Genomic DNA, 26,457 nt, shown 5'->3' with positions numbered 1-26,457 from the left:
TTGTCAGGTTTAAACTTGAATTGTGACGCTCTATCCATGAAGGTATCAACCAATTACCTGCCATAATAATATTACAATTAGCAATATTAGCAAGTTTTATCTTGTTTGAGTGCAAAAAAACTGGGTCAGATTTAACAGGACCAGACCATAAATATTAAACAAGGTAATGTGTGAATTATCAAGGACAACATGAGCTAACAACCACCTATCTATCGTTAGTATCCCATTCCGTTAAAACAACTTGTAATTTCAAAGATTTGTGACAAAGAATAGCAACACCATCATTTACGGTAAAACGCTGGAGAAAAAAAAAGTGGTCAATCCATTGTGCCTTCAATTTAGCTGATTCAAAGGCAGTGCAATGAGTTTCTTGTATAAAAGCAATTGTTGAATTAAGTTTAGATAAGTGAGAAAGAACCTTTTGCCACTTAACTGGGTGTCCAAGCCCACGAACATTCCACGAGACAACATTAAACATATTGAAGACATGGGAAGAAGCATACGGGAACAGGTATAACAAGCTGTACAAAAGGAAAAGGGAACAAAACAATATTAGAAATATAGGTGGGATGAGAATAAGGCAAAAAGAAAAAGTCAAGGGCCAATGAAGCGCTCACAAAAAAAGGGGGAAGAGAAAAGGGAGTGTAAATAAGGGATTACTCTGCTTTCCTGGTTTTTTGGGTCTTGACCTGAGAAAATCTACTATTTGTATATATGTGTATATAGATATAACTCTAACCACTAGTATATGTAGTAGACCTTTGTACTCTCTACCATTCCTATGTGACTCTTAGAGTTTATCCATTTGTATCTCTTCCTTGAGTGACTTTACAACCTGTACATATGCATTTTTTTTCTGTTTGTATCTCTTCCTTATGTGACTCTACAACTTGTACATTTGCCAATTTTTTTTGTTTGTATCGCTTCCTTGTGTGACTTTACAACTTGTACATTTGCAATTCAATGTTTTCTCTTTGTATCTTTTATGTAACTCATGTAATCCTAAGTCCTCATGTATCGCAACTGGTTCTTATGTAAAGCGCTCTGACACCTTCGGGTAATGTTCGCGCTATATAAAATCGTATAAAAAAAATAAATAAATAAAAAATGGAAAAGATTGCAAATCAAGGAGAAATATCCAGATTTGAGTATACTGTAGAGAAAATAAACATGAGATTTTAACACTACAACAAGATCGACAGCCGTGCAGAAACAAGTAAATGAAAAAAGAAAAGGCCATCTTAGATAAGAACATAGGTACACAATACATCAAGGTTTCTGAGCAACAGTGTCCATCACATGTGAGGAAATCTTTGGGAAGTACATTTTCAGTTTAGCGGGATAGTCAAAAGATTTAGTGGTGTCTTTGTAGGTCATCTGGCATAAGCAGGGACGTAAGATACCATAACATGTTGCGATGCCTCATTTTTGGTCCCAGGGCAAGAAATTCCTTATGCCTGGCATTGGTGGCAGTGTAAATGTATTGAAATATCAAGATATCATGACCAGACGAGCCGCCACTTGGCTTTAGCTGCTTTCAAAACACAAAAGAGATCAGTAAATTCTAGAAAGAGTATACTAATGCCTCAGGTTCTGGAAGAGAGGAGGTTAAGGCAACCAAGCTAGTTAGTGTGTTGCAAGTTACAGGGAGGAGTAGTGGGAAGCCTCAGCAAGTCTGAAAGTCATTTCTTCAAAAAATCAATACGATTGGGACCTTCAAAGGACTCCAGTACTCCATACAAATGAAGATTACTGTGACGGTTCCTGTTTTCCAAATATTCTATGTGAAGTTTAAGTTTTGAAATCTCTTGTTCAAGTAAAGGAATCCTCAGAGCAATGTCTTGAAAAGAACTAATAGATTGTTCCATTTCCTCCATTCTACTCTCCATCATAATCCACCTATCTTTGATCTGCTGTAGTTTGTCATTAGTGGCACTCATAAAGGGCTGTAAACCCCTCACTTCATCAAGAATAGTTTCCAAAATTGGATTATTCGAAGATGCAATAGGAGAGGGAGGGTCATTCTTGGCCCATTTAGATTTTACACCTGATTAAATAGCGTAAGCCGTTTAATGCAGATGGCTAGCCTTTTTTGCATAAAGCAACTTATTAGGCCTCTGTAGGGATTTAATTCTGCACATAAATTAGGGGTAAGACAAAAGAACAGAAGATCAATTAAAGGGCAAAAAGGATACACCTTGGAACTGTTCAGAAAGTAAGCACAACAGACCTCAACAGCGACTGGTTGACATGGCAACAACAGTTCAGGCGTATCCACTATCCAGCACATGTTCCATAGTGTCTGTGATAGTGAAAGCCTGCACCCACTCCTAGGAAGGTGCTCTGGTTTAGACAGGCAGGAATGTCCAGGTATCACAACAGTCCCTTTTATGAAAAGCTCCTGCCCAAAATATCACTACACAGCACTCCCAGAACCTTACTGTGCAATCCAGCCACCTCCACTAAGAAAGCAACAGAAATGGTTGGAGAGTAACAGCCTGCCACAGATTTATGTGAAGTGCTGTGTGAGGCAGCGTACACCTCAAATAGCGGCAATAGGTGTTGAATGTGGCATATAATATAAAAAGCTCACAACAAGGCAAAAAAAGTCATTTAGAACCCTGAATAAAGGTGACAGTTAAGGGATCAGAAATACCTGAGAAACATCGTCATGTGAGGAGAAAGCAAATTACAAGCGACATTCTGTACAAAATGGTGTCCGCATACACAAGGATCCCAAAAGTAGTGTTTACGTCAGAGCACGATGATATTGAGCAAAAACTAAAGGGAGCCCAAGAGCAGGAACATATCCAGGATACAGTGAGGCCCACCTTGAAACAGGAATGCATCAATGGATGTCTTGAAATGTGAAGAAACGCTCCACGCACTAGCGGTGCACACAGGATTTTCCGCCATCGTGGTTGGCGTCAGAGCCACGCCTCTAGCCTTCGACATAATTAGCCACAAAATTCTCTTACAAACCCTTTCCAACTCGGGTTTCTCAGCACCATTCTTAAGTGGATTTGATTTTTTCCCAGAAACAGAACTCTGGCTGTGTATACACCCATAGTGTCCGACAAAGATCCATTTTGTCACCTTTCCTGTTTCATTTATACGTGAGGCCTTGATTTGCCAGGCTGTAACCCGTTTGAATATGTATGTGCTTGATACACAACACTACCCCAGGCTTCCATGGGGAATCACTACAATCAAAACCCAGCCCCATGTACTTATAGTAAATTCACATATTGGCCTCAGAAAATGGGGGCTCCTAACCCAGTTGAAGTGCTCCATAGCCTCCAGGCTTTGTTTGATTAAAAATTACTCTAGCATCAGAGGTCTCCAAAGTGACCACTGCTTGTTTTTACCACCTTCAGATTCTGAAAATATTACTTACCTATATTGACACCAGCTTGTACTTAAGAGTTATACATGTTGTTATCAAGGCCAGGTTGGATTATGCTAACTCCATATACCTGAATCTCCCTAATAAATCTTTACAGCCAATACAACTGGTACAATATACCACTGTCCGACTTATCGCCAAAACTCCATGTGAAACCCATATTTATTTTGTTCTGAAGTCTCATCGCTGGCTGTCTATACATTCTAGATTCCCGTTCAGAGTTTTGACAATCATTCAGAGGGCTCTTTCGAGCAGCAGCCCCGTGCTATTCACAAGGAAGCTCTCTTTGCCCCAGTCCACAGGGTTCCTGCGATCAACCTTCTAAAATCCTCTGACAGTCCCAAGATCTCATTTTACCACCTATGGAGATAAAGATGTTTCAATATCTGTTGCCAAGCTGTGGACCTCTTTACCCTCGAAATGGGATGCACAGAGAACATCGGAAGGTGCTTGCTAGGGTAGAAAATTAACCCAAAAAGTGTTTATAGTTTCCTCCTGCAAGACAATACATTTTCTGTAACATTGCCCTTGTGACCAATGTCATCTCATGTGGATCAGTTCTGGTCAACTCTGTGAATTTATTGAGTCTCTCACATTATGTGAAAGCTTTACCCCACAAAGTTTTCACATTTGTGTTAGGGATGCAGAGGTGGGCTTCTGGACCACTCCTTATAATGATCCAGCTCTGGGTTCGATGCTGAATACCTCAGTGGGCAGAAGCCTCAGCTGAGGTTCCAGAAACAAACATTTACAAATGACAAGGCCCAAACAAGATCCTCCCTAACAAAGTCATTGGTGCAGTTGATGGTCCTTCAAGTTCCAGTTTGCAGTGTTTGGTCACAGGAGCCTGATCACCCTTGTCTGGTTCAGGAGACAGTTCACTGGATTCCAACCTTCACTTAAGGACCCAACTTGCTCGTATAGTTTCAGTGGAGGCAGATGTAGTTGTAGTTCAGCAGCCTATATGTCCCTTAAGGTACCTAATCTGTGGGTGCCCATATTGAGATATCTACATGTCCAGGCTGAAACTATCTGATGGTGAGGGCCAACAGGACTAGGATCTCACTAGCATAACCAGTGGGTTCCTGGAACTTGGCTTTAGTTTTCAGACTTGACAATGATTTGAAAAGTTGATGTCTCCAGAACTGTACAAGCTACAACATTGGTTCAGATAGTTACAGAATCAGGACCAACTCCCCTAGCCAGCAGAACCAGAGCTCAAGTTGGCTGCGGTGTGGTAAGGCAAACTAACTCCTAATTCTTCTAATGCCAGGAATAGGGACAATGTGGGCATAATAAGGGCACAGATGGATCAGAGGTTGATGAAGATCTTGGTTCTTGATTTCTCCTGTACTGCTGGGCTCAGCATATAAATGCATGTACCTTTCTATAAATGTATGCATTGTATGTACAGGGTTGACCGTAGCTTTGGTGTCTCCCTGTGTGACAATCTTTGTTGAGGCCCCACCCCTACCCCCCCATGACCTCCTTTCTCATGGATCCCTGCAGTATCATCCTCCAATGGTACCCCTCATCTTTCCTTAGCCCCTTTCTCACATTTATTTATTATTGAGGACTACTCACCTCATTGCAGATTTCAGTGCGCTTTACATCACTAACATAATCTACAGTGACAATGATTCATGCCGGTGTGTAAATCAATGTATAGGAAATGTTACTTAGGACAATAAAGACAACAAGGTGTAGTAGACATGCCATCAATAATTGTAGGCATTATATGTTAAGACAGCTTGGTCTGGAGAAACAAAGGGACAGATTTACTATGTTTTCACGCATTGCAGTAAACAAAGCTGCTGTGCTGCGTTTTGTGAAAAGGAGAGAGCACAACAGCACCATATCTACTAAAATATGGTGCTTTTGTATGGTGCTGGTGCGCTCTCCTTTAGTGCTGGCATACCTTAGGCTGCCTTGCGCCAATGCACACCGGCTTGCACAATAGTGCATAGCTGTGTGCATTATATCAAGCATAGGTTTTATACTGAAGGCTACTTTTCCAGCACAAAATGTTAAGCCTTGGCAAAGTGTAACACGTTGCAGCAAACTGTACAACCCACATTCAAAGTTGGAAAGCTTTGGAGAAAATAAGTATTTTCACCAACTTTACGCCTGCCTTGGGTGCGCGTAATTCTTTGATGCAAATCCCTTCATACCTAAATTAGTAGACAGGGATTAGTGTCAAAATCCATGGTGGGTCCATGTGAACATCCATGTACCACCCCTCCTTGACACAAACACCACATAGTGCTACTTTGAGCTACTTAATGGCTACTTTACGTGCAATTCATGATTCGCACGGTAAAGTAAACCCCCAAAACAAGACTTTGCATCAGGTTTGTGTCACTTTTGTGATGCAAACCAGGCGCAAAGTGTTGATAAATCTGTCTACAAAGCTTCAAGATTTGAAACATATCACAATGATTGGGGGTATCATGCAAAATGAATAAAATAAGATTGTATTACTACTCAAAGGAACTTTTTTTAGCAACATAAGAATGGCGAAGAAGCCTGTGGATGTCCAGCGAATTCATGTTTTTTAATTTAGGGTAAATGGTGGGAGTATTATGGGCTGTCCTCATCAATAAATAGATTATCTTTCGACTCACATAGTCTGATTTACGGCTGGAGACGGGCAGGGGATATGGATGGGACATGGATGATGTACTTGGATCGATTATTGTTTCTTTTTATTTGTTCTGCCTAATCTGCTCTCTACACTAAAACTCAATAAAATGTGTTTATAACAAAATAACTAAACATTGGGGGCACCAATAGTAAGGTTGAAAACCTATGCCTTGCAGTTTGATGCAGTGCTTTCATGCAAGTTCAATGCTCAATGTGCTACATTAGAAGGATTGGAACCACTCAAAGTTTCCACAAGTGTCCTTCAGAGGACCAAGGCAAGTGACCCCAGTTACCCCAGAGACGGGGTCACTAACTTGCCCCCAGAGGCGGACCTCTAACTATATAGAGCCAATAAACAGCCACGGGATACACGTTCGAAGAGATGCGCCACTGGACGTCTAATCCACGGCCACCAGCAGCACTCGCCACACAGCCTGGGCAGAGAGGCAGCAGTAGCCACCCTCAGCCACAATGGGCATGCGGCTGGGTGTCTCCTATGATGATGAACAGGAAAGGAGATGGCGCGCCTCCAGTGCACGCGCATGCCTGTCGAATTCAGCATGGACAAAGGGCTAGTCAGGGAGCGTGGAGAGAGAAGCACGCGCACCGCAGGCCACGCAGAAGACTCTCACCTCATCCTACCCTCTCACTGGGCAGGCTCTTCTCTAGAGCTCCCCGGCCTCCCTCCTCCCTCCCCCTCCTCACATCCTGCACTCCAGCCTCAGCTCCCGTCTGGGTTCACACCAGGAGATCTGGAGGCCGAGGTTTCAGCTGCACTGGAAATAATAATTTTGCTGCTAAGAATGACATTCCACCGCGAGTGGGAGGGAAAGGCACGAGGAACAGGCATAATGTCAGCTGGATCCACCCACGCATCTCTGCTGAGGGACCTCAGCCGTGGCTGCAACACCCCCTGCTGCTACTGTTCAGAGACGCACGCACAGCTCTGCTAAGGCACCTCACACCTACAACATGGCGCTGTATTCACAGTTCTGCCACCGTACTTCAGCCAGAGCCTGAAGCCCTCCCCCACCCCCCCCGCACGACTGTCCATGCATTGGGTCTCCATGGAGCTCTGACAAAGCTCATCAGCCCTTCAACCCCCCCCCCCTTGCTATGGTATACGGCCCATATGCAGCTCAGCACTCCCTTCAGTCCCATTAACAAGGCACAGGTCTGTTAAAACACTTACATTCCGATTAGCACAAGCTTCTATCCTTCGTGCACTATGAAACCCAAACAGCTCTATCAATACACCTCATCCCGGACCAGATGCCACGGACATTTCCCTTAAAAGCTTTAGGCTCAAGGGCTGCTTTCAACGTAGATGATGCTGCCGTGTCCCAAGCAGGCCCGGCTCCAGGAATTTTGATCTGGATGGGCCAGGGGTGCGGTCAGGTGGGCCACGGCGGACCCAATTTCTGTCTCTTCTGGAGGTAACCTTCAAGCCCTAGATTACATCATATCTATTTCCAAACAGATACCATGATGCACACCATGTCTAGGCTAGGGTAGTGGTAAATTGAGCAAAGGTTCATTTTAGGATTTCGGGGTGGGTAGCGGTAAAGGGATGTCAGTATTTTGTGCATTGTAGCCTTAGTTTGCTTCTATCAAATGGATTAGACAAACACATGAAATACCAATTGTTTGTGAGTATAAAGTGTAGGACTGGAAACAATGCCCATGGTGGCATGGAGGGAAGTTTTCAACCTACACACAGTGGAACGCTTCTGGAACCTCCAAATTTGCATTTCCTAAATGGAACGGGGCCTAAACAGAATTGCTGTAAAAAGAATTGAAATCACCAACTCTCCTGGCTGTAATCCTCATGTCCTTTGCACAGGAGCACAGGAGGGGACTCTATTATGTGGAAGTGTTCAAACTGCATTTCTACCATCTCAGACAATTGAGTAAAAGGAGTAAAGAAGGTAAGCAAGAATAGGTCAGTATAACATAAATCTGCAAGAACTGGTAGCAAATCAGAGACTCCAAAAGTGAAAATGGGTAGAAGAAAATCCTTGAGATCAAATGATAAAGGTCCAAAAGAAGTGGGTGAAGTTGAACTCAGAATAACTACGGTCTACCTCCAAAGAGCTCCGATCCCATGAGATTCAGGAGGTCATTTAATCATAAATACCAGATGAGGCCCCTCAATAAGATGCTACCGTTCATCCAGACAGACTGGACTCTGGTTGCAGGCAGCACAGCACACAGCCATCCGATTCATGGTAACTGACTTTGGATTAATCTTACCTTAACCTTTATTTGCAGCGATGCTGGCTGTGGAGTTGAGCACAAGGCAATTCATCACCACAAGCACCAGGCGTGCAACTGGCTCACATGTCAGCCTATATCAACTTTAGGGTGTTTGCCTCTTTCAAAAGAGTTGGTTGCCACTTACAGAACCGGACTGGAAACCCAAAGCAGCCCTGGCAATTTTGTGTCAAAATCGACCCCACCCTTCCAGCCTCACGGGGAACCGCCCGATGCCCACTATGGCCAGTCCGGCCCTGGTCACTTACCACAGGAGATCAAACCCTAAGCAGAAGCTATGCTCCTTCTTCCAGATTTGAGCAACCACCCTAGTATACAATTACGTACAAATGGTGACCAGTGCTCTGATACTATTTTAAATGATCTGTGCATTTCCACCAGTCAGAGCCCACAAAAGCTGATTAAAACTTGTCTGTTCTATTTATGACGTTGTGTCAAACTTTTCATTTATAAACTTCAATTATCCTTTTGCAATTTAAATTGGAGAGCTGTGCCTCAGAGACTTTAAATCTGCATATTTCTATGCTGGTAATTGCTTAGAATATAATGCTTTGGGGTGTAACCAGCAACCTGCAGCACCTGTGGGGTGGCGGCCCCCAACGATGTAGGGGGCCCTTCAACCCTTCAGGTGGTCCTATTCATCCCAAGGCAAATAAATATATGTGAGATATGGGAGGTTCAGGGTGTAAGAAAGTGGCTCTGTATATACTGGACCAAAGTAAGGTACAGTGTGCAAAGAGTCCACAGTCCCCAGAGGTTTGGCAGAGGCTAAAGTTAGACATAACCTTACTCTCTAAAGTGGTAGCTTGGTCGAGCAGTAAGGCAGTATCAGAGGACAGTTTAAAGCATTTGTTGTACACACTCAGTCAGCAAATGGTCTCACACACTCAAGAACTGAACCCAAGGCCAATTGTTTTGTATCAAAAGATATAGTTATTTTATTTTAGAACCAAAAAGGTATCAAAATATACTTTCTCAGAATGAGATACTTTAGTTTAATACTTTTCAAATAAGCAATAGACTTTTGAATGCAATAGTTACAGTTGTTGCAATGGGCAACACAATTTCAAACACAATATAACATTGAGCTCAATTGGAATTTCTAGCTAAATGCAATTGATTACTTTTCACATTACTTTGCTAACCACAGGACTGGATCCTAGATTCAGTCCAGGGACATTTCCTGTAAACAAGTGAGTAAAAGCGTTTTGGTTACAGTAGTGATTTTTAAGGAATATTATTGTATTTTAAAAGTTGACACTTGAAAACTTTTCCAGGTGAAATTACCAATGTTATGCTATGGAAGGAAATTCATTTGGCAGGTAAGGTATGTTCACGTTACTTTTGTAATCCAGTGCTGGGCTCCTAGGTTCAGCAGTGGGACATCTATCTAAAACAGGCAAGTAATTACGTTTTTATCGTTGGCACGATTTTTAAAGAAAATTTGTACGTTTCAAAAATCGACACTTGGAGACTTTTTCAGCAAATGATATCCTATGGAAGGAAATTCAAGTTACTGGTAAGTACGGTTAAAATTACTTTTCAGGGTCAGCACTGGGCTACAAGATGCAGCACTGAGGTCTCTCCTGATAACAGGTGAGTAAATCAGAATTCGTTGTTCAGCTGATTTTAGATGAATATTTTAAAGTTCCAAAACTACACACTTAAAATAATTTCCAAGTGAAACCAGCCAATGTTAGCCTATGGAAGAAAAGTGAGTTATCAGCTTTTAGGTAAGTGCTCGACTGGCAGAGTTAAGGTTCTGGGCATAGACTCAGGGGTCTCCTAGGGTCAGGTAGGTACAGTTGGTACACCCTCAGCGGCACAGGGGCAGCCGGGTGCAGAGGTGGTTAGGCCCAATGTTATCCAATGAGAGGCAGGGGGCCTTTGGTTGGTGGCTGCTGGTTAGCAGGCCACGCGGCTGTGGGAGCTGGGCATCTGGTCACTTGCTCAGGGCAAATGGGGAAGTAGGATAGGACAAAGGTTGCACTGCCAGGGGCACTCGGGCTGCTGGGTGCAGGCAGGGGCGTAACACCGGCCCCCGCAGTGCGTTGGGGCTCCAAGCTCCAGGGGGCCCCCTCGGCACTGCACTCTTGCCAGAGAGCTCCTGATTGAGCCTGTAGGGGGCCCCTCTTTGTACCGTGCAGGGAGGCCCCCTAAATTTTTGTTACGCCAGTGGGTGCAGGGTGCTTTTGAACCATCGGGCGCTCAATGTTATTCAATGGAGATCTTGAAAAGGGAACAAATGATGCAGGCTCGGGGACAGAGATTCTTCAGGAGTGACCCACACTTCGAGGGGTAGGCACCCCAGAGTTGGGCATAGTGGGCCAGGGGGGGCGCCGGGTGCAGGGGTGTCTTTTGACGTCGGGAAATCTTACCCTCTGCTGGTTGCGGTTGGAGGGGTCCCTGGTTCTGAGGGTGCAGGCGTTGTCTGGGTCATCGAGGAGGGTCCTTAGGCACTGGATTCCAGGTCAGAATCGCCAGGGGGAGGTCCACAGGATCTTTGTCCACTCAGGCACAGTACGGGCTCTGCGGGTGCAGAGTGTGCTGGATTCGCGGTTCCTGGCTGGCACCAGGGGTTTTGCTGTTTGACCAGAACTAATGCTCATGGGAGTCCCAGTCTCTAAGAGGGTCAAGGCAGGCAGGTCCTCCGGGGTTCTCGAGGTTGCTGTCCGCAGGAGATGCCGGGATTTAGCAGGAGCAGGTTCAAGGATCAACAGGCCGGTAGGGCTGGGGCCAAGTCAGTTGGTGTTATCCGCTTGTTAGCAGCTTTTTCTTGGTCTTCTTTCTTGTTTCAAAATCAGGATCGGAGGAAGGAAGGTTCAGGGTGCCCCTAAATACTACATTTAGGGGTGTTATAGGTAGGGGAAGGGCAGGGACCGATAGGTCCCTGTCCTGGCGTGAGTACACCTCCTATCCTGCTCCTCTTCTGTGGGAAGGGGACAGGAGCCTATCTCTGATTGGGCAGGGCTCCCCATCCTCAAGATGGCCGGAGCCCGGAGTTGTGCTTCACCTCTCCTCTCCCACCTGAGGGGTGGAGTTGGCTTGGCTGGCACCCCCTTTCCTCACGTAGGGTTTCCCACCAGTCTTCCCGCCAGAGTGGGGGTCAGAACCGGTGGGGGGCATTTGCTGAGTACAGCAAGTGGCCTGGAGAAGCTCACAAAGGCGGTATGCCTTTGAAGCTTCCCCCTGCCCATCCTGGGGGAGGATTGGCTGGGGGCACCTCGCCCAGAATGTGCATTGTTGCAGGCCCAGGAGAGCGGGGGGCTCTCCACCCAGGGGTCCAGCAACATGTCTGCTGTATGGCAGCCTAGGCAGCCTCCCAGACAAGACGTGGATTGTAGGTTAGGTTTCAGGGGGCATCTCTAAGATGCCCCCTGTAGTGCATTTTACATTAAATCCCACACTGACATCCGTGTGGGTTTAATGTGCTGAGAAGTTTGATATCAAACTTGTCAGTCTTCAGTGTAGCCATTATGGTGCTTTGGAGTTCGTAATGACAACCTCCCAGCACCATATACTCTTAATGGCATCACTGCACTTACAGTGCCCAGGAATGGCCCTGTGTATTGTAGGGGCACAGGGCTCACGCACCTGTGCCCACACCACTGGCACAGGGCACCCAGCTAGAGGGGCGACTGATGTATGCCAGGGCAGTGGGTTATTGGGCATGGCACACAAGGATGTGTGCCATGTCGACTCTTTGTTTAATTCTGCACCAGGACACTCAGCCTGCAAAGGCAGTGTGTGTATGTCAGGGTGCAGGGCCCCTAAGGGTGGCACAATAAGTGCTGCAGCCCTTAGGGGTCTTCTCTGGTCACAATGCCCCGGGTACCTATGGTGCCATTTACCAGGGGCTGACATGTGGCCTGAGATACCAAATGGGTTTTAGCTTCAACACAGTTTTAGGGAAGGAATACAGGCCCGGGCACCGGATTGGCAGGAGCTCAGGGCACACTCAGTCAAAGTACATCAGCAATTCAGCAAAACTTGGGGGCATACCATGCAAAAAAATGGCACTTTCTCACCCCCCCCCACCCCCCCCAAATGAAAGGTGATTAGACTAACCTTGCCCTAGGGAGTCTTCATTGTCTAAGTGGAAGAACGTGGAAAGTCCATCTGCATTGGCATGGGCAGTCCCTGGTCGGTGTTCCACTTCAAAGTCCATTCCCTGTAGGGAGATGGACCATCTTAGTAGTTTTGGATTTTCCTCTTTCATCTGCATTAGCCATCTGAGAGGTCTTCATCCCTGGTATCTGTCAGTGGCATAGCCAGTGTGTCATGGGCCCTAGTGCCAGAATGAAAATGAGCCCCCTGTTTGAACTGTGACGTACTGCAATAATCAGGGTTCTGTGTTCTCCCTCTTGCCTCTGGCCCCAGTGCCACCGCACTTATTGCACCCTGGTATCTACTGTCATCTGCTTACCAGAATACCTGTCCTTCAGGTTTGGGCTGGGACAAAAAATCGACGCTGGCACCTAAATGAAAGTGGCCCCCCTAGCGAACCACGTAGTTAAAATATGTGGCGCACATTTGCAAATCAGGCCACTTTTGACCTTGTAAAGACACAGTGTATGGGTATTTTGCAAGGTATGGGAGACTTCATGGATTTGTGTTTATTGCAGGCAATATGTCTGGTAATATCAGGGAAATCAATAGTAAAAACTTGCCCAACAGACCATAAAATAGGTCTACAAACTGCTAATAAACTGTCCAACACATTGATCTGTCAAACTAATCCATTGAGCACGACTTGATTGCCATATAAGCCAGTCCGATCTTGCAGTCCTATCCTCAACCCAACATCCCTACCTTCCACCCAAAGTATCCTATCTCTCTAAAATTGATCACTGCCTCACCATCTATATCCTGTAGCTTAATATTCATGGGGGTGTTACATCACACAGCTAGGGTTGCCACATAGCTTGTTTTTATGCAAGCCTCAGTGGAATCGTAATGCCCCGGCTAGCACAACAAGCATTGGCAATGCCAATAGGTCTCGCCTTTGGGACCTTGTAAGTAAAAAAAACAAAAAACTGAAGTGTAAGACTTCACGTCTACATTTACTGCATCCTAAATACGAAGTTAATGCAAACGTGAAGTCTTATACTTCTTTTTTTTTTTACTTTCAAGGTCCCAAAGGCGAGACCTATTGGCTATGCCAATGCTTGTTTAAAGGGGGCTGGAAACGGGTCTCTATCGGGCTCTGTTTTGTGCCCTGGCACAGGATGTCGCGCGGCCGCTGGACTTGTGGAGACATCCGATAGAATTCTGGTTTTAAATGGAACCTCCCTCCCTCTCGCAGGACTGTGCAGAAAGCGTGCGCAGGACGGGGGTCCGGGAGACTCGCATTATCTGTATTCACATCCCCTGCCTGAGCCCGCTGAACCGGAGCGGCGCAAACAGAACCTTACTTGGGAGAGTTACTTTATGACTGACACAGACACCAGCCCGAATCAAAGGCACGGGGAAGCATTCCAAGCCTGTGCTGAGACATCAATCAGCCACACTTCGAGGTTTTGTACCGGAGATGGGTCCAACGTGAATTAACATGTCCCTTATGTCTCTGCGGCCGTCTGCCAGCTGAGGGGTTGGGCAGTGCAATAAGAAGTAGGCGCACCGGAACGGAACGTTTCTGGACTCCCGCGAGGTGAGGCAAAGCCCGATACGGAGTGGCCGGCCCGGCACTGGCGTTATCTGGCCTTGAAGGTCCATAACCTGCGAAGCCGCGCAAGCACTGTGAGAGGCCTACACCGGCAACCCTGCTGACACCACTGCCCCAGTGCGAGGACTGGTCTGTCTTCTAGGCCCCTATCACGTTGCCAGCACTGGCCTGATAAGAGACGGCTGACAAGTGCACCAGTAGCCTTATATGGCAGCCCGCCAGCAGAACAAAGGATTGAAGCAGCTCTGAAGAACTCAAAGGAAGGTCACCACAGGCTCGAAGAGCGCGGCGCCAGCGCTACACAGAGGCCTGCACGCATTCCCAGTAACGGGTGCCCCACAGCATCAGCGAAACCAGTATGTAACATTGCTGCGCAAGCTAGGCAATCTCCGATGTGGCACTTACACGTTGCATGTGACTGAGCACCCAGGGTAAAAAAATTTTTTTAAGTGAATGTTTAAACACACACTCCGCTAAATTCACCGAGTAGTGGTTCATCCTGAACACATTCTCGCCTCTTGCATTAAGGCAAGTGCCGGGCCTGTGAAGGAAATATGAAACTGTACGAGAGAGCGCTGTATGCCCCCTGGGGTCCGTTTGCCACGACTGTATGCTGCTGATCGCTGTTTCAATGGAAGGAAAACAAGCAACAAACACGAGCGCCTCGTGCGGTGGGGGGGAGAGGTGGAGGCGGGTGCGATTCACTAGCGGGAGCAATAATTGCTGCCAGATGGTGGCGCGTGCTCCCGCGAGTGAATCTCCTGACGTGCACGTGTTGCCCTTGAAGGCAATGGAACGCGTGCACGTGCTTTGCTGAAAAGCCTTAGCGCGCAGAAAAGGTCTTTTTCCTTTGCAACGCATGTGCGTTGCGAAGGCAAGACCTAAAAATGAGTAACATCACCTGAAGTTGGTATGTTTTCCCCTTTCATACTTAAAGTAGTAAGAGTAATAGGGTTGCCACATAGCCAGTTTATGCAAGCCTCAGTGAATTGTAATGCCCCAACTAGTACAAAAATTTGTAACTCAACTAAAGTTTGTATTTTTTTCCCCTTTCATACTTAAAATAGTAAATATAAGAAGAATGCAATTTAAAATGTATTCACAGTTCTGCTTATGACCTAATTGATCATTAAAATAAACAAAATCAGAAAGTGAATATTTAAAATAAAAACAAATTAGTTTACAGTAAGTTCTATTTATGGATCATGTCCAAGCCTTCGCAGCATCTCAAAAAACGTGATCAAATGGTCAGTATTTTTCTGTGGGAAAGGTGTCAGCGGGCCCACACACCAGGCATGATCTTATAAAACAGCTGCACCACTCAGTGAAGGTGCCAGGCTGTCGCATGCTAAACTTCTGTTTTCATGATGTGGTCCATTCTGATGGATGCACAACCAGACTACAATCACCAGAGCGCATTAGGTTGAGATATAAAAACCAAGCACTGGAAACACGGTGCCTTGCTGATTGGTGCTCCTCATTCATATAAGATGTGATACACTGGTCCATACAGCTATTGGTCAGTGGTGTAAAGCAAAGCGAGGACACCCTGCGCCGTGCAGGATGTGAAGAGGGGCTATTTAGCATCCCACATCTCACAGATAATCATTGGCCTTTGGCTAACTGGCCCCCCCACCAAGGACTGGAGGGTGTTAAAGGTTGGGGGAACCGGTTGCTCTGCAGTGGCTGAAGGAGTGGATTCATGCTACTGGCTGGTGAAGAAATCTCACTTTCATAACTTTCCCATAATGTTCTCGACACCAGCTGCTGAGTAGCCCCACTGCCAAAGACGCTGGCCTGGGGTTGGGCATTCCTACCTAATTCATCAGCTAGAAAAATATGGCCAGTGTAATCTGGCAATCATAGCCTGTTGTGACGTCATTCAAGCTTGAGGGTGCCCCAACAGTTCCCAACATGCCCAGTCTGCCTGTATCCATTTCAGATGTAGCTTCTGCACTGTCAGTACTCCCTGCACTTTAAAGTTGGATCCTGCACTCATCCCGTCCCCAGGGGATCGCATGGCCAAGGTCTACATTCATCCAGTGCCTGAGGGGGCTCCAGCTCTCCCAGACTCTAAGAGGACACACCACTCCCAGCCTCGACTCACCCAGTGTCGGGGGGCCGGGCTCCTGCACACCCAGCCCTACCCTACTTCTACCAGCCTACACTCACCCAGTGTCTGCAAGTGTTCTAGCATCTAAAAGGTCCCACCAGCTCCCCACCCCCAGGTTAGACTCACCTAGTGTTGGGGAGCTCCAGGCTCCTGCTCTCCCAACCTCTGGAAGGGGCCCTCCCCTACTACTCCCAGCCTAGACTCACCCGGTGTCGGGCGGGGGTATTCCTCCACTCCCAGCATCTGGAAGGAGCCCTACCCTACTACTCCCAGCGTAGACTCACCCGGTGTCTGGCTCCAGCAGTCCTGGCGCCTGAGAGGCCACACTGGCCCCTACTCGCAGTCTAGCTTCACCCAGTATCTTAGGGGTTCCCTCCAGCATCCCAGCCTCCGAGAGGACCACCCACCCCACTATCACAGCCTGCATTCACCCATCATCTAAAGGCTCTCCTGCACGCTGATCACTTGGAGCCTGTGGTATTCCATGCTCATGTCACGCTTGTGGTTCTTAGAACCTGTGAGGTCATGGTAGAATGTGGGGAGGTGAGTTAGTGGTTTCTGAAGGGAGCGGTTGGTTTTCTAAGCTGTTCCTGCTGTGGATGTCAAGCTGTTCTTCATCCTGAATAAAGCCTACTTGAAACTTAATTGCTCGTGGACCCATTTACTACACATTTCTTGGCGACGATCGGGAGCATCTGTTTTCAAGAATTACAAGGCTTACAAGGATACGAAGAACAACGTTCACTTTTCCTTCATTTTTGATCATCGCTCTTCAACTGGAGTTGAATTCGAGCTCAAAGATTACTCCGATCCAGTTCATCTGTTCGATTACATTCACCGGATCGGTAATATTTGTTTAGTCATTTCATACTTTAATTAGAATTATCTCCTTGCCGTTGGTGAGCGTGCTGTTCAAACTTACCCCAGTGTTCTCTCCTTGCGCGCATCTCACCTACGTGTCTCCGAGCTTCGCTGGAGAACGTAAAGCATTGTGGAACATTGCGAGGCATTGTGGGAGATCGCGAGGCATTGTGGGAATCACCTCTCACCTCGTCTGACGCGGTGACATCATTTACGTGCCTCCATCTTGGTTATTTTTGTCGTTTTTTTCTTTCTCAGCGTCTGGAGCCTCTAATCATCATTTTCTCACTGGTATAACATCTGTCATTCATCTTAAGGTATTTCTTTTGCTTCGTTTCCACATAAAACTTGGAACACTCCATAGACTTCATTTATTCTTTTCAGAATGTCTAATATTGCAGCTCCTCCACATTTTTTGCAGTCTGCTGGTGATCCCAACATTGAGTGGGATTTATGGTTTCCAATGTTTATGGCCTATGTTGATGTTCTTGAAAAGGATGGTTGTTCTGCCAAGCGCAAACTAGCCCTTTTGAGACATTGTTTAGGGGGCGCTGGTATCAAAGAATTTGACAACCTTCCTCCTATTGATGAAGCTGGAGATATTGATATTTTTGAGAAAGCTATCAGAAAAATGAAAATTCGTTTTGGTAGGAAAATCAACACAGTTATGGAGAGGTTCAAGTTTTATTCTCGTGTACAGAAATAAGATGAATCTATTGAGGATTATGTTTCCGCTTTACGTTCCTTAGCTTGTTATTGTGCTTTTGAAACGATTTCTTATGAACAGGTTCTCAGAGACCAGATCATGATGCGTACTAAGAGCAAAAAAATCCAAGAGAGACTTTGGTTAGGCACTGAATCTTCTCTTAGTGCAGTAATTAATATTGCCAAGGGAATTGAGCAGTCCGAATTATTTGTATCTGAGATCCGAGGTACTACATCTACACCTAAACCACTGGTTACTGAACCGGAAGTTTCTCTAGTTAAAAGCCAAGTGTCTTCTAGTTCTAAAGGTGTTTTCAAGAAGGACGTTGATAAGAAGTTCGTAGATAACAAGAACTTTTCTGATAACAAAATTTTTCCCAAAAGAAATATTGCATGTTATAGGTGTGGAAGTCCTAACCATCTTGGCAATTACAGAGGATGTCCTGCTTGGGATCGAATATGCGTAAAATGCAAGAGAAAGGGACATTTTGGTAATGTTTGTCGTTCTCTCCAAAAAGTTAACTACATTTCTCAAGAAGAAGAAGTTCTCAATAGTTTTAATTGCATACTTTCTGTTGATGAACTTGAACGTAAACAATTTCCTTCTTGGCCCATATTAATTGACAATATTTCTATTGAATTAATGATAGATTCCTGTTCTTAGTATACTATCATTGGTTTGAAGTTGTTCAATGATTTGTGGAAAGACAGGGAATTGTTAATATCTAATATCCAACCCGGAGGTTACACTGGAAAAAAAATAAGTCTCGAGGGTTTCTTTTGGGCTACTATCCAAGTCAAAGATAGAGTCACCAAAGGGAAGGTGTATGTGGCTACTAAGGGTGTAGCTATCCTGGGGTGGCCACATCAACACGATTTAGGAATCAAACTTGATCCCAATTCCAATCCCCCCGTCTGTTTTACGGATTTGAATGTACATTCTTTGTCTGAAACTAATACTTGTAAGTTTCCTGAGGATTCCGTTTTTGTAAACAATCTTAAGTTGAATTTTCCTGAAGTGTTTAAAGATACTCTTGGAAAATTCTCTAATTTTAAACACAAAATAATCCTTAATGATGATGCTGTCTCGGTTAGACATAAGGTTAGGAATGTTCCGTTAGCCTATAGAAGCAAACTTAAAGAAATTTTGGATGACCTTATTTTAAAAAGAATTATTGAACCTGTTGAATCTTCCCCATGGGTTTCCCCTATAGCTTTGTCACTTAAGACTTCAGGAGATCTCCGCTTATGTGTTGATCTTCGCAGTTTGAATCAAGAAATCTGGGTTGACAAACATCCTCTACCCAATATTCACGAATTAATTTCTTCTCTTTCTGGTGCCACTGTGTTTTCCACAATTGATTTGGCCAGTGCATACCACCAGGTGGAATTGCACGAAGATTCCAAAAAATTTACTGCATTCGTTACCCCGGAAGGTATGTTTCAATATTTGAGGATGCCCTTCGGGTTGGCTAGTGCCGCCTCTGTTTTCCAACGTTTGATGAAAGAGTTATTAAAGAATTGTAAAGGGGCAATAGCATTTCAAGATGATATATTAATCTTTGGCAAAGATTTTCAAGAACATGATTGTAATCTACATTCAGTTTTAAGCAATGTGCAGGAAAAAGGTCTTACTTTGAAGTTTTCCAAATGTAAATTTAGACAGTCTAATGTTGAGTATTTGGGCCATGAAATTTCTAGTGATGGCATCAAGCCCAAAATCAACCATGTCAAGAGTATTACCTCAGCTCCTGTTCCCACCTCCAAGGAGCAGTTATTATCCTTTCTTGGTCTCACTGAATTTTATGGAAAATTCGTACAGAATTATTCAACAATTGTTTATCCTTTACGATCTTTACTTAAAAAACAGGCAAAATTTGTATGGAGTAATGACCAACAAGTTTCTTTTGACACTCTCAAAAGTAAAATTATTGAGGCCCCTTTCCTAAAAACATTTTCTGTTACCAAAGAATGTATTGTGTGTGTGGACGCTAGCAATGTTGGCCTTGGTGCAGTTTTGATGCAAAAAGATAAATTTGGAGAGTATCTTGTCTCTTATGCTTCTAGAACTCTGAGTGGCGCTGAGTTTAATTACTCTACAATAGAGAAGGAGTTACTTGCCTGTACTTGGGCGGTCCAGGATTTCCGCCAATTTCTTTGGGGTACAAAATTTTATTTGAGGACAGATCATAAACCTCTTGTCAGTATGTTATCAGCAGGTGGGGGTAGGATTCTTACTGCTCGCTTAGCGAGACTCGCTGCCAAGTTGCAAGAGTATCGATATGAGGTAGTTTATGTTCCTGGACGTCTCAATGTTCATGCAGATTTCATGTCACGATTTCCTATTCGTGATAGTTCTAATATTGTGCAGTCCGAGGAATGTGATGTTGCTTTTACTCTGTGTGACGTTAACATTATTTCTGGTAACGATCATTCCAACTTGATTTCTGAAGCCTTATGGGCACAAGCGATGCAACTGGATGACGTCCTGATGAAGGTAAGAGCCTTTCTAAGGGATGGTTGGCCTGAAGAGAGGAAATTGAGTGGTGATTTAGCTTCTTTCTTTAAAGTTAGGGATGAATTGATGGAAAATCTTGGCATGGTTTTTAGATCTGATAAAATTGTTCCTCCCAGAGATATCAGAGAGTCTATTTGCAATCTTGCTCACGAAGGGCATATGGGGATGTCCACAACGAAGAGAAGAATTAGGGAATTTTACTGGTGGCCCAGTATGGATGCTATGATTGACAGGTGGGTCAGGAACTGCACCCCTTGTTCTTTGAGTGATAAGACTGTTAAACCCATTTCTGCTGGTGGCATTACCCCCATTGAGTTTGTCCAGAGTCCTTGGCATAAGTTAGGTGTTGACATTATTGGTCCTTTTAATTATCAGTCTGGTAAAGATATGTTTGCTATTGTTTTGGTCGACTACTTTTCTAAGTGGCCTGAATTGAAAATTGTTGAGAAGGTCAATTCTGATGTCATTATCGAATTTTTGAATGAAGTTTTCTGCAGAGAAGGTTTGCCTGAAGAAATTATCTCCGATAATGGTCCTCAGTTTGTCAGTGTTGTTTTTACATCTTTTCTTTCCAGCTGTGGTATTACTCATAAGAGAGTTTCAAATTATTTTCGTCAAGCAAACGGTCAAGTTGAACGTTTTAACAGGGTCATTAAGGAGTCAGTTAGCTTTACGTAGTGGTTTGAAGTGGAGAGAGGCTTTACAAGCTACCCTTTTCACTTATCGTATGTCCCCTAATTCTGTGACTGGGTTATCTCCTTTTGAGATGTTGCGTTGTAGGAAACCTGGTTCCAAACTCATGCCCTGGTGGTTGAGGGCCAAGGATCGTGATTATTTGGAATTGGATCTTAAAGGTGTTAGGGATCGTGTTAGCAAATACGAAGCGAAAATTTCACAAAGTTTTCCCCAGAAAACCAACTCTCCTAAGTTACGTGTTGGCGACTTTGTGCGCGTGAAATTTGGTGGTCTTGTTCGCAAAGGTGTTTCTAGATGGTCTAGTCCTGTTGTTGTGACTGAGGTTTTTAGTAAAGCCGTGAGAGTTGAGGGTGGTAAGATTTGGAATTTTCAACGCATTTCCTTATGCAAACCTAATTTTTCTCAGTCTACGTTTCAACATTCCAATCTGGAGTTCTCTGAGCTCCCACATGTTGTTAATGATGATTCTTGCTTTTCTGGTACTCATTAAGTTTTTGATCATCTTTCTCCTCAGAATGAAGGATCTTGTCATGATAATGTAACCAATGTTAGCACTTTTGACATTACTGTTCATGAGAATGTTTCCAATGATAATTTTTCTAGTTCCTTTCTTCATGACAGTCCTTCTACTGCTGTTTCCACTAATTGTTTTCATGATTCAAGTGTTTCACGTAAGAGTTCTCGTGTGAAACTTGCTCCTTAGAAATTCAGGGATTTTGTACGTTATTAGTGTTTTTTCTATTTTCTTTTCTCTTCTTTCTTTTTGTTTTGTTTTTTGTTTAAGGGGGAGGTGTGTGGTATTCCATGCTCATGTCACGCTTGTGGTTCTTAGAACCTGTGAGGTCATGGTAGAATGTGGGGAGGTGAGTTAGCGGTTTCTGAAGGGAGCGGTTGGTTTTCTAAGCTGTTCCTGCTGTGGATGTCAAGCTGTTCTTCATCCTGAATAAAGCCTACTTGAAACTTAATTGCTCGTGGACCCATTTACTACAGAGCCCAATCTGTGTATGTCCATCAGCTGCAAGGGTGATGTGTGTGCACAAGGTCAGGATGTGAGAGAGCCCCAGCACATCAAGTTCACAGCCTGCCTGTATCTGACACTATTTGCCAGTACTTTCAGTTTGGTTGTGCCAGAGTTTGGGAAGGTTCAAGCCTTTGCAAAATTCTCAGTTGATATTTTCAAATGTGTGAATCTGCTGCTTGTTCTGGTGCAGGTGGTGGGTCGGTGAGTGGCAGACATGTTCCTCTACATGTGGGGAGTCGGGCCTTGTGCGGAGAGCTGTTCTCTGCACCCAGAGTGTGGGGTTGGACGAGCAGAGAGCCCTTCCAGCTGCTGAATGCGGCCACCTTCCCAAGCCAGGATCCAGTGTTCCGTGCAACCGGGAGATCCACTGCCCGTCAGACTGGGAAGCCGGCAACTGGTCCGAGGTGAGCTAACAGGAGTGGGCGAGCATGCTTCCCGCAGGGTCCATCACATCGGGTATGAGAAGTCTGGGGCCTTAAGATGTCTTTTTTTCAGTAGTTACACATGGGTCAAAGAGTCCTCCAAGATCCACCAAAACCTGGACTAGAGACGGCTTACTGCTCCTCAGAGGACAGTTACACAGCCATTGTTCCCGCTGACAGATTTGGGCCAATTTACCAAATATCTGACTGCATCTTCCCCTTTAATTTAGGTTTAGATCCTACTAATCGCATCAGGAGTACACCAAACTCTCACTTGAGTCATCCCTGACATGGCAGCACTGATGGCAAGCACAGGGTGTGCTAGGCAGGAAGCTCATAACTATACCAGTCCACCTGTTGTAGGACAGGCGGCAACCACTGAGGTTTGGGTGAAAGCATACTTTGCACTCACCCGTTCCTCATAGTCCAGTCCACCTCAGCCCCTGAGGAGCAGGACGGCCACCAGTGCTGGAACAGTACCCAGAACATGTCATAGCCAGTTCCAAAAGGACCCACTGACTAAGAAGAGAAGGGCAACAAAAGCAGGTAATTCAACTCCCAGTGGGTGAATTCAGGAAGCTTAGTGGATGTTTCGGAGAACTGCGAAGCTATTGAGACTCCAGGGAGCTTATGGGGAGCTGCAGGGCACTCAAACGAAATATGGGTGACATTTAAATGAAGTGAATTTCTGACCAATATACTCAATTCAATATATGTTAAAAAAAAAGAGACGAACGATGATCTGAGATATGATTTTTTATGTCATTTCTAGTGTCTAGACTATCCCAAGTCCAGCCCTTGAGCTGTTGGTGTGTGGCTGGTGCTTATCTGTGGTCTTCTGTCCCTGAAAGTTTAATTGGGCAGCCTTTAGCAGGTGCTGGAGAAGAGCAGTGGGAGAAGCTGTGTGACAGTGATCATGAATCACAAACACACATAACCATGCACAAGCCCTCTCTATACCGTCAATGCACCAGAGAGCAACTAAACGCACCTCTTATTTCAGACAAACCCGTTTATTCTCCCCTGGGGGGCGAAGGGAGCCCCTTATGTTTGGGTGGGGATGGAGCGAGTGATCTCTCTGGCCATGTGTCTGACATAAATGTAAATCCAGTACTAGTATAGCGCACAAATCACCCCCGAAGTGGTATCTCGACGCTGGGGGCCGTTGGGAAGATTAAGCGAGCTATTGCCCAGAGTCACATGGTGCTGGGCAGACCCCTGCTCACGGAGCCGGGAATTGAACCGTGATCCCCAGCGTCCAGCGTCAGTCGCCATGGCCGCGGCGCCACACCTAAGGTGTTGTAATATTTGGCAGCCTTCCGCAAAGGAAGCTCCACCAGATGAAGCCCGGGAAAGAAGTAGCCTGTAGTCCACACAAAATCTGATGGGGATGGAGGACAGAGCGGCTTCAAGGAAGAAGGTATTCACTGCCTAGGAAGCCGAGTGCTTCCCCCCTAGGGTGGGTGGGAAGTGGCACTCAGTGCAGCTGTCCATTTCATGACCCCTTACTCTTAACTTTCATGATTGGCCCCAGAGAAAGAATGAATAGCGAAGCATATTCAGACACCCCCTTTCTCCAGATCTGCGTCACTGATAATTTTATATTCTCAAAATAATTCTCAAGTATCAGGTTGATGTCCAACCCCTCAACTGCCCTCGCGGCATTATTATCAGTATAGTTTATATTAAAGACACCAGCGTTGGAGACCTGTTATAGACAGGTAGTATTTTCTTCATCCACTTGCAGGGTTCAGACGAGCGTAAGGTAGCCAGCCAGGCTGTGACATTGCTTTGCTCCAACCCAGATATTAATACTGGAAACCAGGGTAGGAAATGCCCAGTATGCCAAGGCACAGGACTCTCAGTTCCTCTGGTGCCAAGTAGAAAAATGCCCCTTCTATTGGAAGCTGCTTCACATGCACCTGCGCATGCCAACCCACACAGGCACACAAACACCACCACACATGCACACACACATAAACACACTCACTCTGTGAATGGCGGGTAGTTCAGATGATGCCTTTATTCTTCTACTCAAGGACTAAAGGTCATGAGGCCTCGTCTTTGCCTTGTTCTCGTTCAAGATTGAAGTCAATTTTGTAGCACATCTTGAGCTCCCAGTATTAAACACTTTGACAACTGCTTTATGACAGCCTCATTCACTCCTTTCAACCTTTTCTCTTTTCATGTTGTTTGTTTAGTGTTCAGCAACTTGTGGCAGTGGACTGAAATTGCGGCAGGTTTACTGCAAAAACAACACTGGAGCTGCGTGCAATATTTCTGAAAAGCCAGTCTCTGAGAACGCATGCAACTTACCACAATGTCCAAAGCCAACCATGTCCTTCAGCCCAGAATGGGTAGGCAGCGGGGCCTCCAGCCATGAGCGTTTCAATGAGATCGGCCACATCCCTGACCGTCCAGTACTCAAAGGGATTCCCAAACAGCACAGTGAGAACATTATTCCCGAAGATGGTTTTATGTCCGTCCATAGCAAAAAGAATGGTGGTCGTGGTAACAGCAACGCCTTTGTGGATGACTTTTACTATGATTACAACTTTATCAACTTCCACGAGGACCTGTCTTATGACCACTCTGGGGAGAAGAATGGGCCAACAACCGAGAGCTATGAAACTAAGGGAATGCCTGAGGAGTTCCCCGTGTCAGTGGACATCACCGAAGGATATTCGCCCACTCCTCCCACATTTTTCAAGAAAAATGATGGGCTGGGCCTGCAGGATTCCATGGGGAATGAAACTGATGATGCCAATGGCAACCTTGGTGCTAATCTGACCAAGCTTGAAACACAGAGCAAGGAAAATGTCTTTACTGTGTCAAATACAGAAGAGAGTGTAAACGTCTCAAAAGCTACCTCCACTATTGCCTACAGCAGCTCTTCAGAACAGCACGTGGACAAAAACCTTTCTTTGGGGATTCCATCTCTTAGGGAGCAGGGAACTCTGTTAAACAGCTCTCAAAGCTCACCCAAGAAAGATTTTGAGGGCACCCAGAGTATCCCAGCTGTGCCCAAGATTGACACGTTGGTTACGGTCCCCATTTCACTGGTGCCACCCTCATCTCTGCTTCCTCCAATTGATGGTCGTTTCAAAGAAAGCGGCGGGAATTTGAGCAAAACCCAAGAAGAGAATAATGACATAGTTGGAGGTGTGGGCAACGACATCCATGACAGTCATCAAACAGTCAGTGATGATGATGAAGGTACTGAGCAACCAGCCAATGGTACATTCATTGGAAGTCCATCCAGAAGTGATTCTTCTCCCTGGAATGATAAAGAGCAGGAACACAAAGGCACTGTCTCCTCACTGGGGCAAACCTCTGAGACCATCCAACCTAAACCTGAATTTTACCTTGCTCCAACATCTTTGCCAGTAGAAGCAATTCCATTCACTGCTGACTATGTAGATCATCCAGCAACAGAAGACATGGAAGAGGACATGAACGGAAGAAGGAGCTCACCAGGAAGGGATCGGACTCAGGGCACGGGTGACAACGATCCCAGAGATCCAAGCTTGTACATTCCGTCTACACAGATTTATACTGTGCTAGCAGACACAACACATATTCCACCAGTGATATCACCAGCTTCCAACAGAAACCTGACTCAAGTGCCTATTAGCAAAACTGCGGTCTCACCAACAATATCCATTTCCAACAAAGCTGGTGTAAGTGCACGTCCTACCTCTTACTGGAACCGCTTTGCACAGACGCAGGGTACAGGATTGCACGTTTCTACCTCCATCTATTCGCAGAGAGTTCCCACTGCCTGGCCTGAGTCCAATGAGTTACCAATGAACTATCACTTTGAAAACCTCCCCTTGCCAAGCTCCTCTTCTGATTGGGGGAGAGGTGGTACTGGGGGACGTCTGGGCTCACCGCAAGCAACAGTCTTCCCAACAAAGACAATCAATGATGAAGTTAAGACACTGGTGCCAAGGATGCCAAGCAGTCTGAAAGAGGAAAGTACACAGCCCACTATAACCAAAGCGTACTGGGAAGTTGGAAACTGGACCAAGGCAAGTGTGTCAGCAGTGTTTTTTGGTATACGTTTTATCACTATGAGTTTGCTTGTATTTCGTTGATTATGTGTATGTGTGTGTATGTCTGTGTTTTTGCAA

The 26,457-nt window shown here is 45.3% G+C and overlaps 1 protein-coding gene across 1 annotated transcript in view; it reads left to right on the top strand.

Annotated features, from left to right (window-relative positions):
• The window catches only part of ADAMTS7 (ADAM metallopeptidase with thrombospondin type 1 motif 7), a 625,092-nt gene that overhangs the window by 473,187 nt on the left and 125,448 nt on the right, over nt 1-26,457 (top strand). Inside the window, exons 18-19 of the mRNA XM_078682968.1 lie at nt 22,093-22,306; nt 24,526-26,355. Of these exons, the coding sequence (XP_078539094.1) occupies nt 22,093-22,306; nt 24,526-26,355 (2,044 nt within the window). The remainder of the gene's footprint in view (nt 1-22,092; nt 22,307-24,525; nt 26,356-26,457) is intronic.

Source organism: Lissotriton helveticus, chromosome 3_1 (genome assembly GCF_964261635.1).
Source record: "Lissotriton helveticus chromosome 3_1, aLisHel1.1, whole genome shotgun sequence".
NCBI classification, from domain to species: Eukaryota; Metazoa; Chordata; class Amphibia; order Caudata; family Salamandridae; genus Lissotriton; species Lissotriton helveticus.
This window is presented reverse-complemented; position numbering and strand designations above follow the sequence as displayed.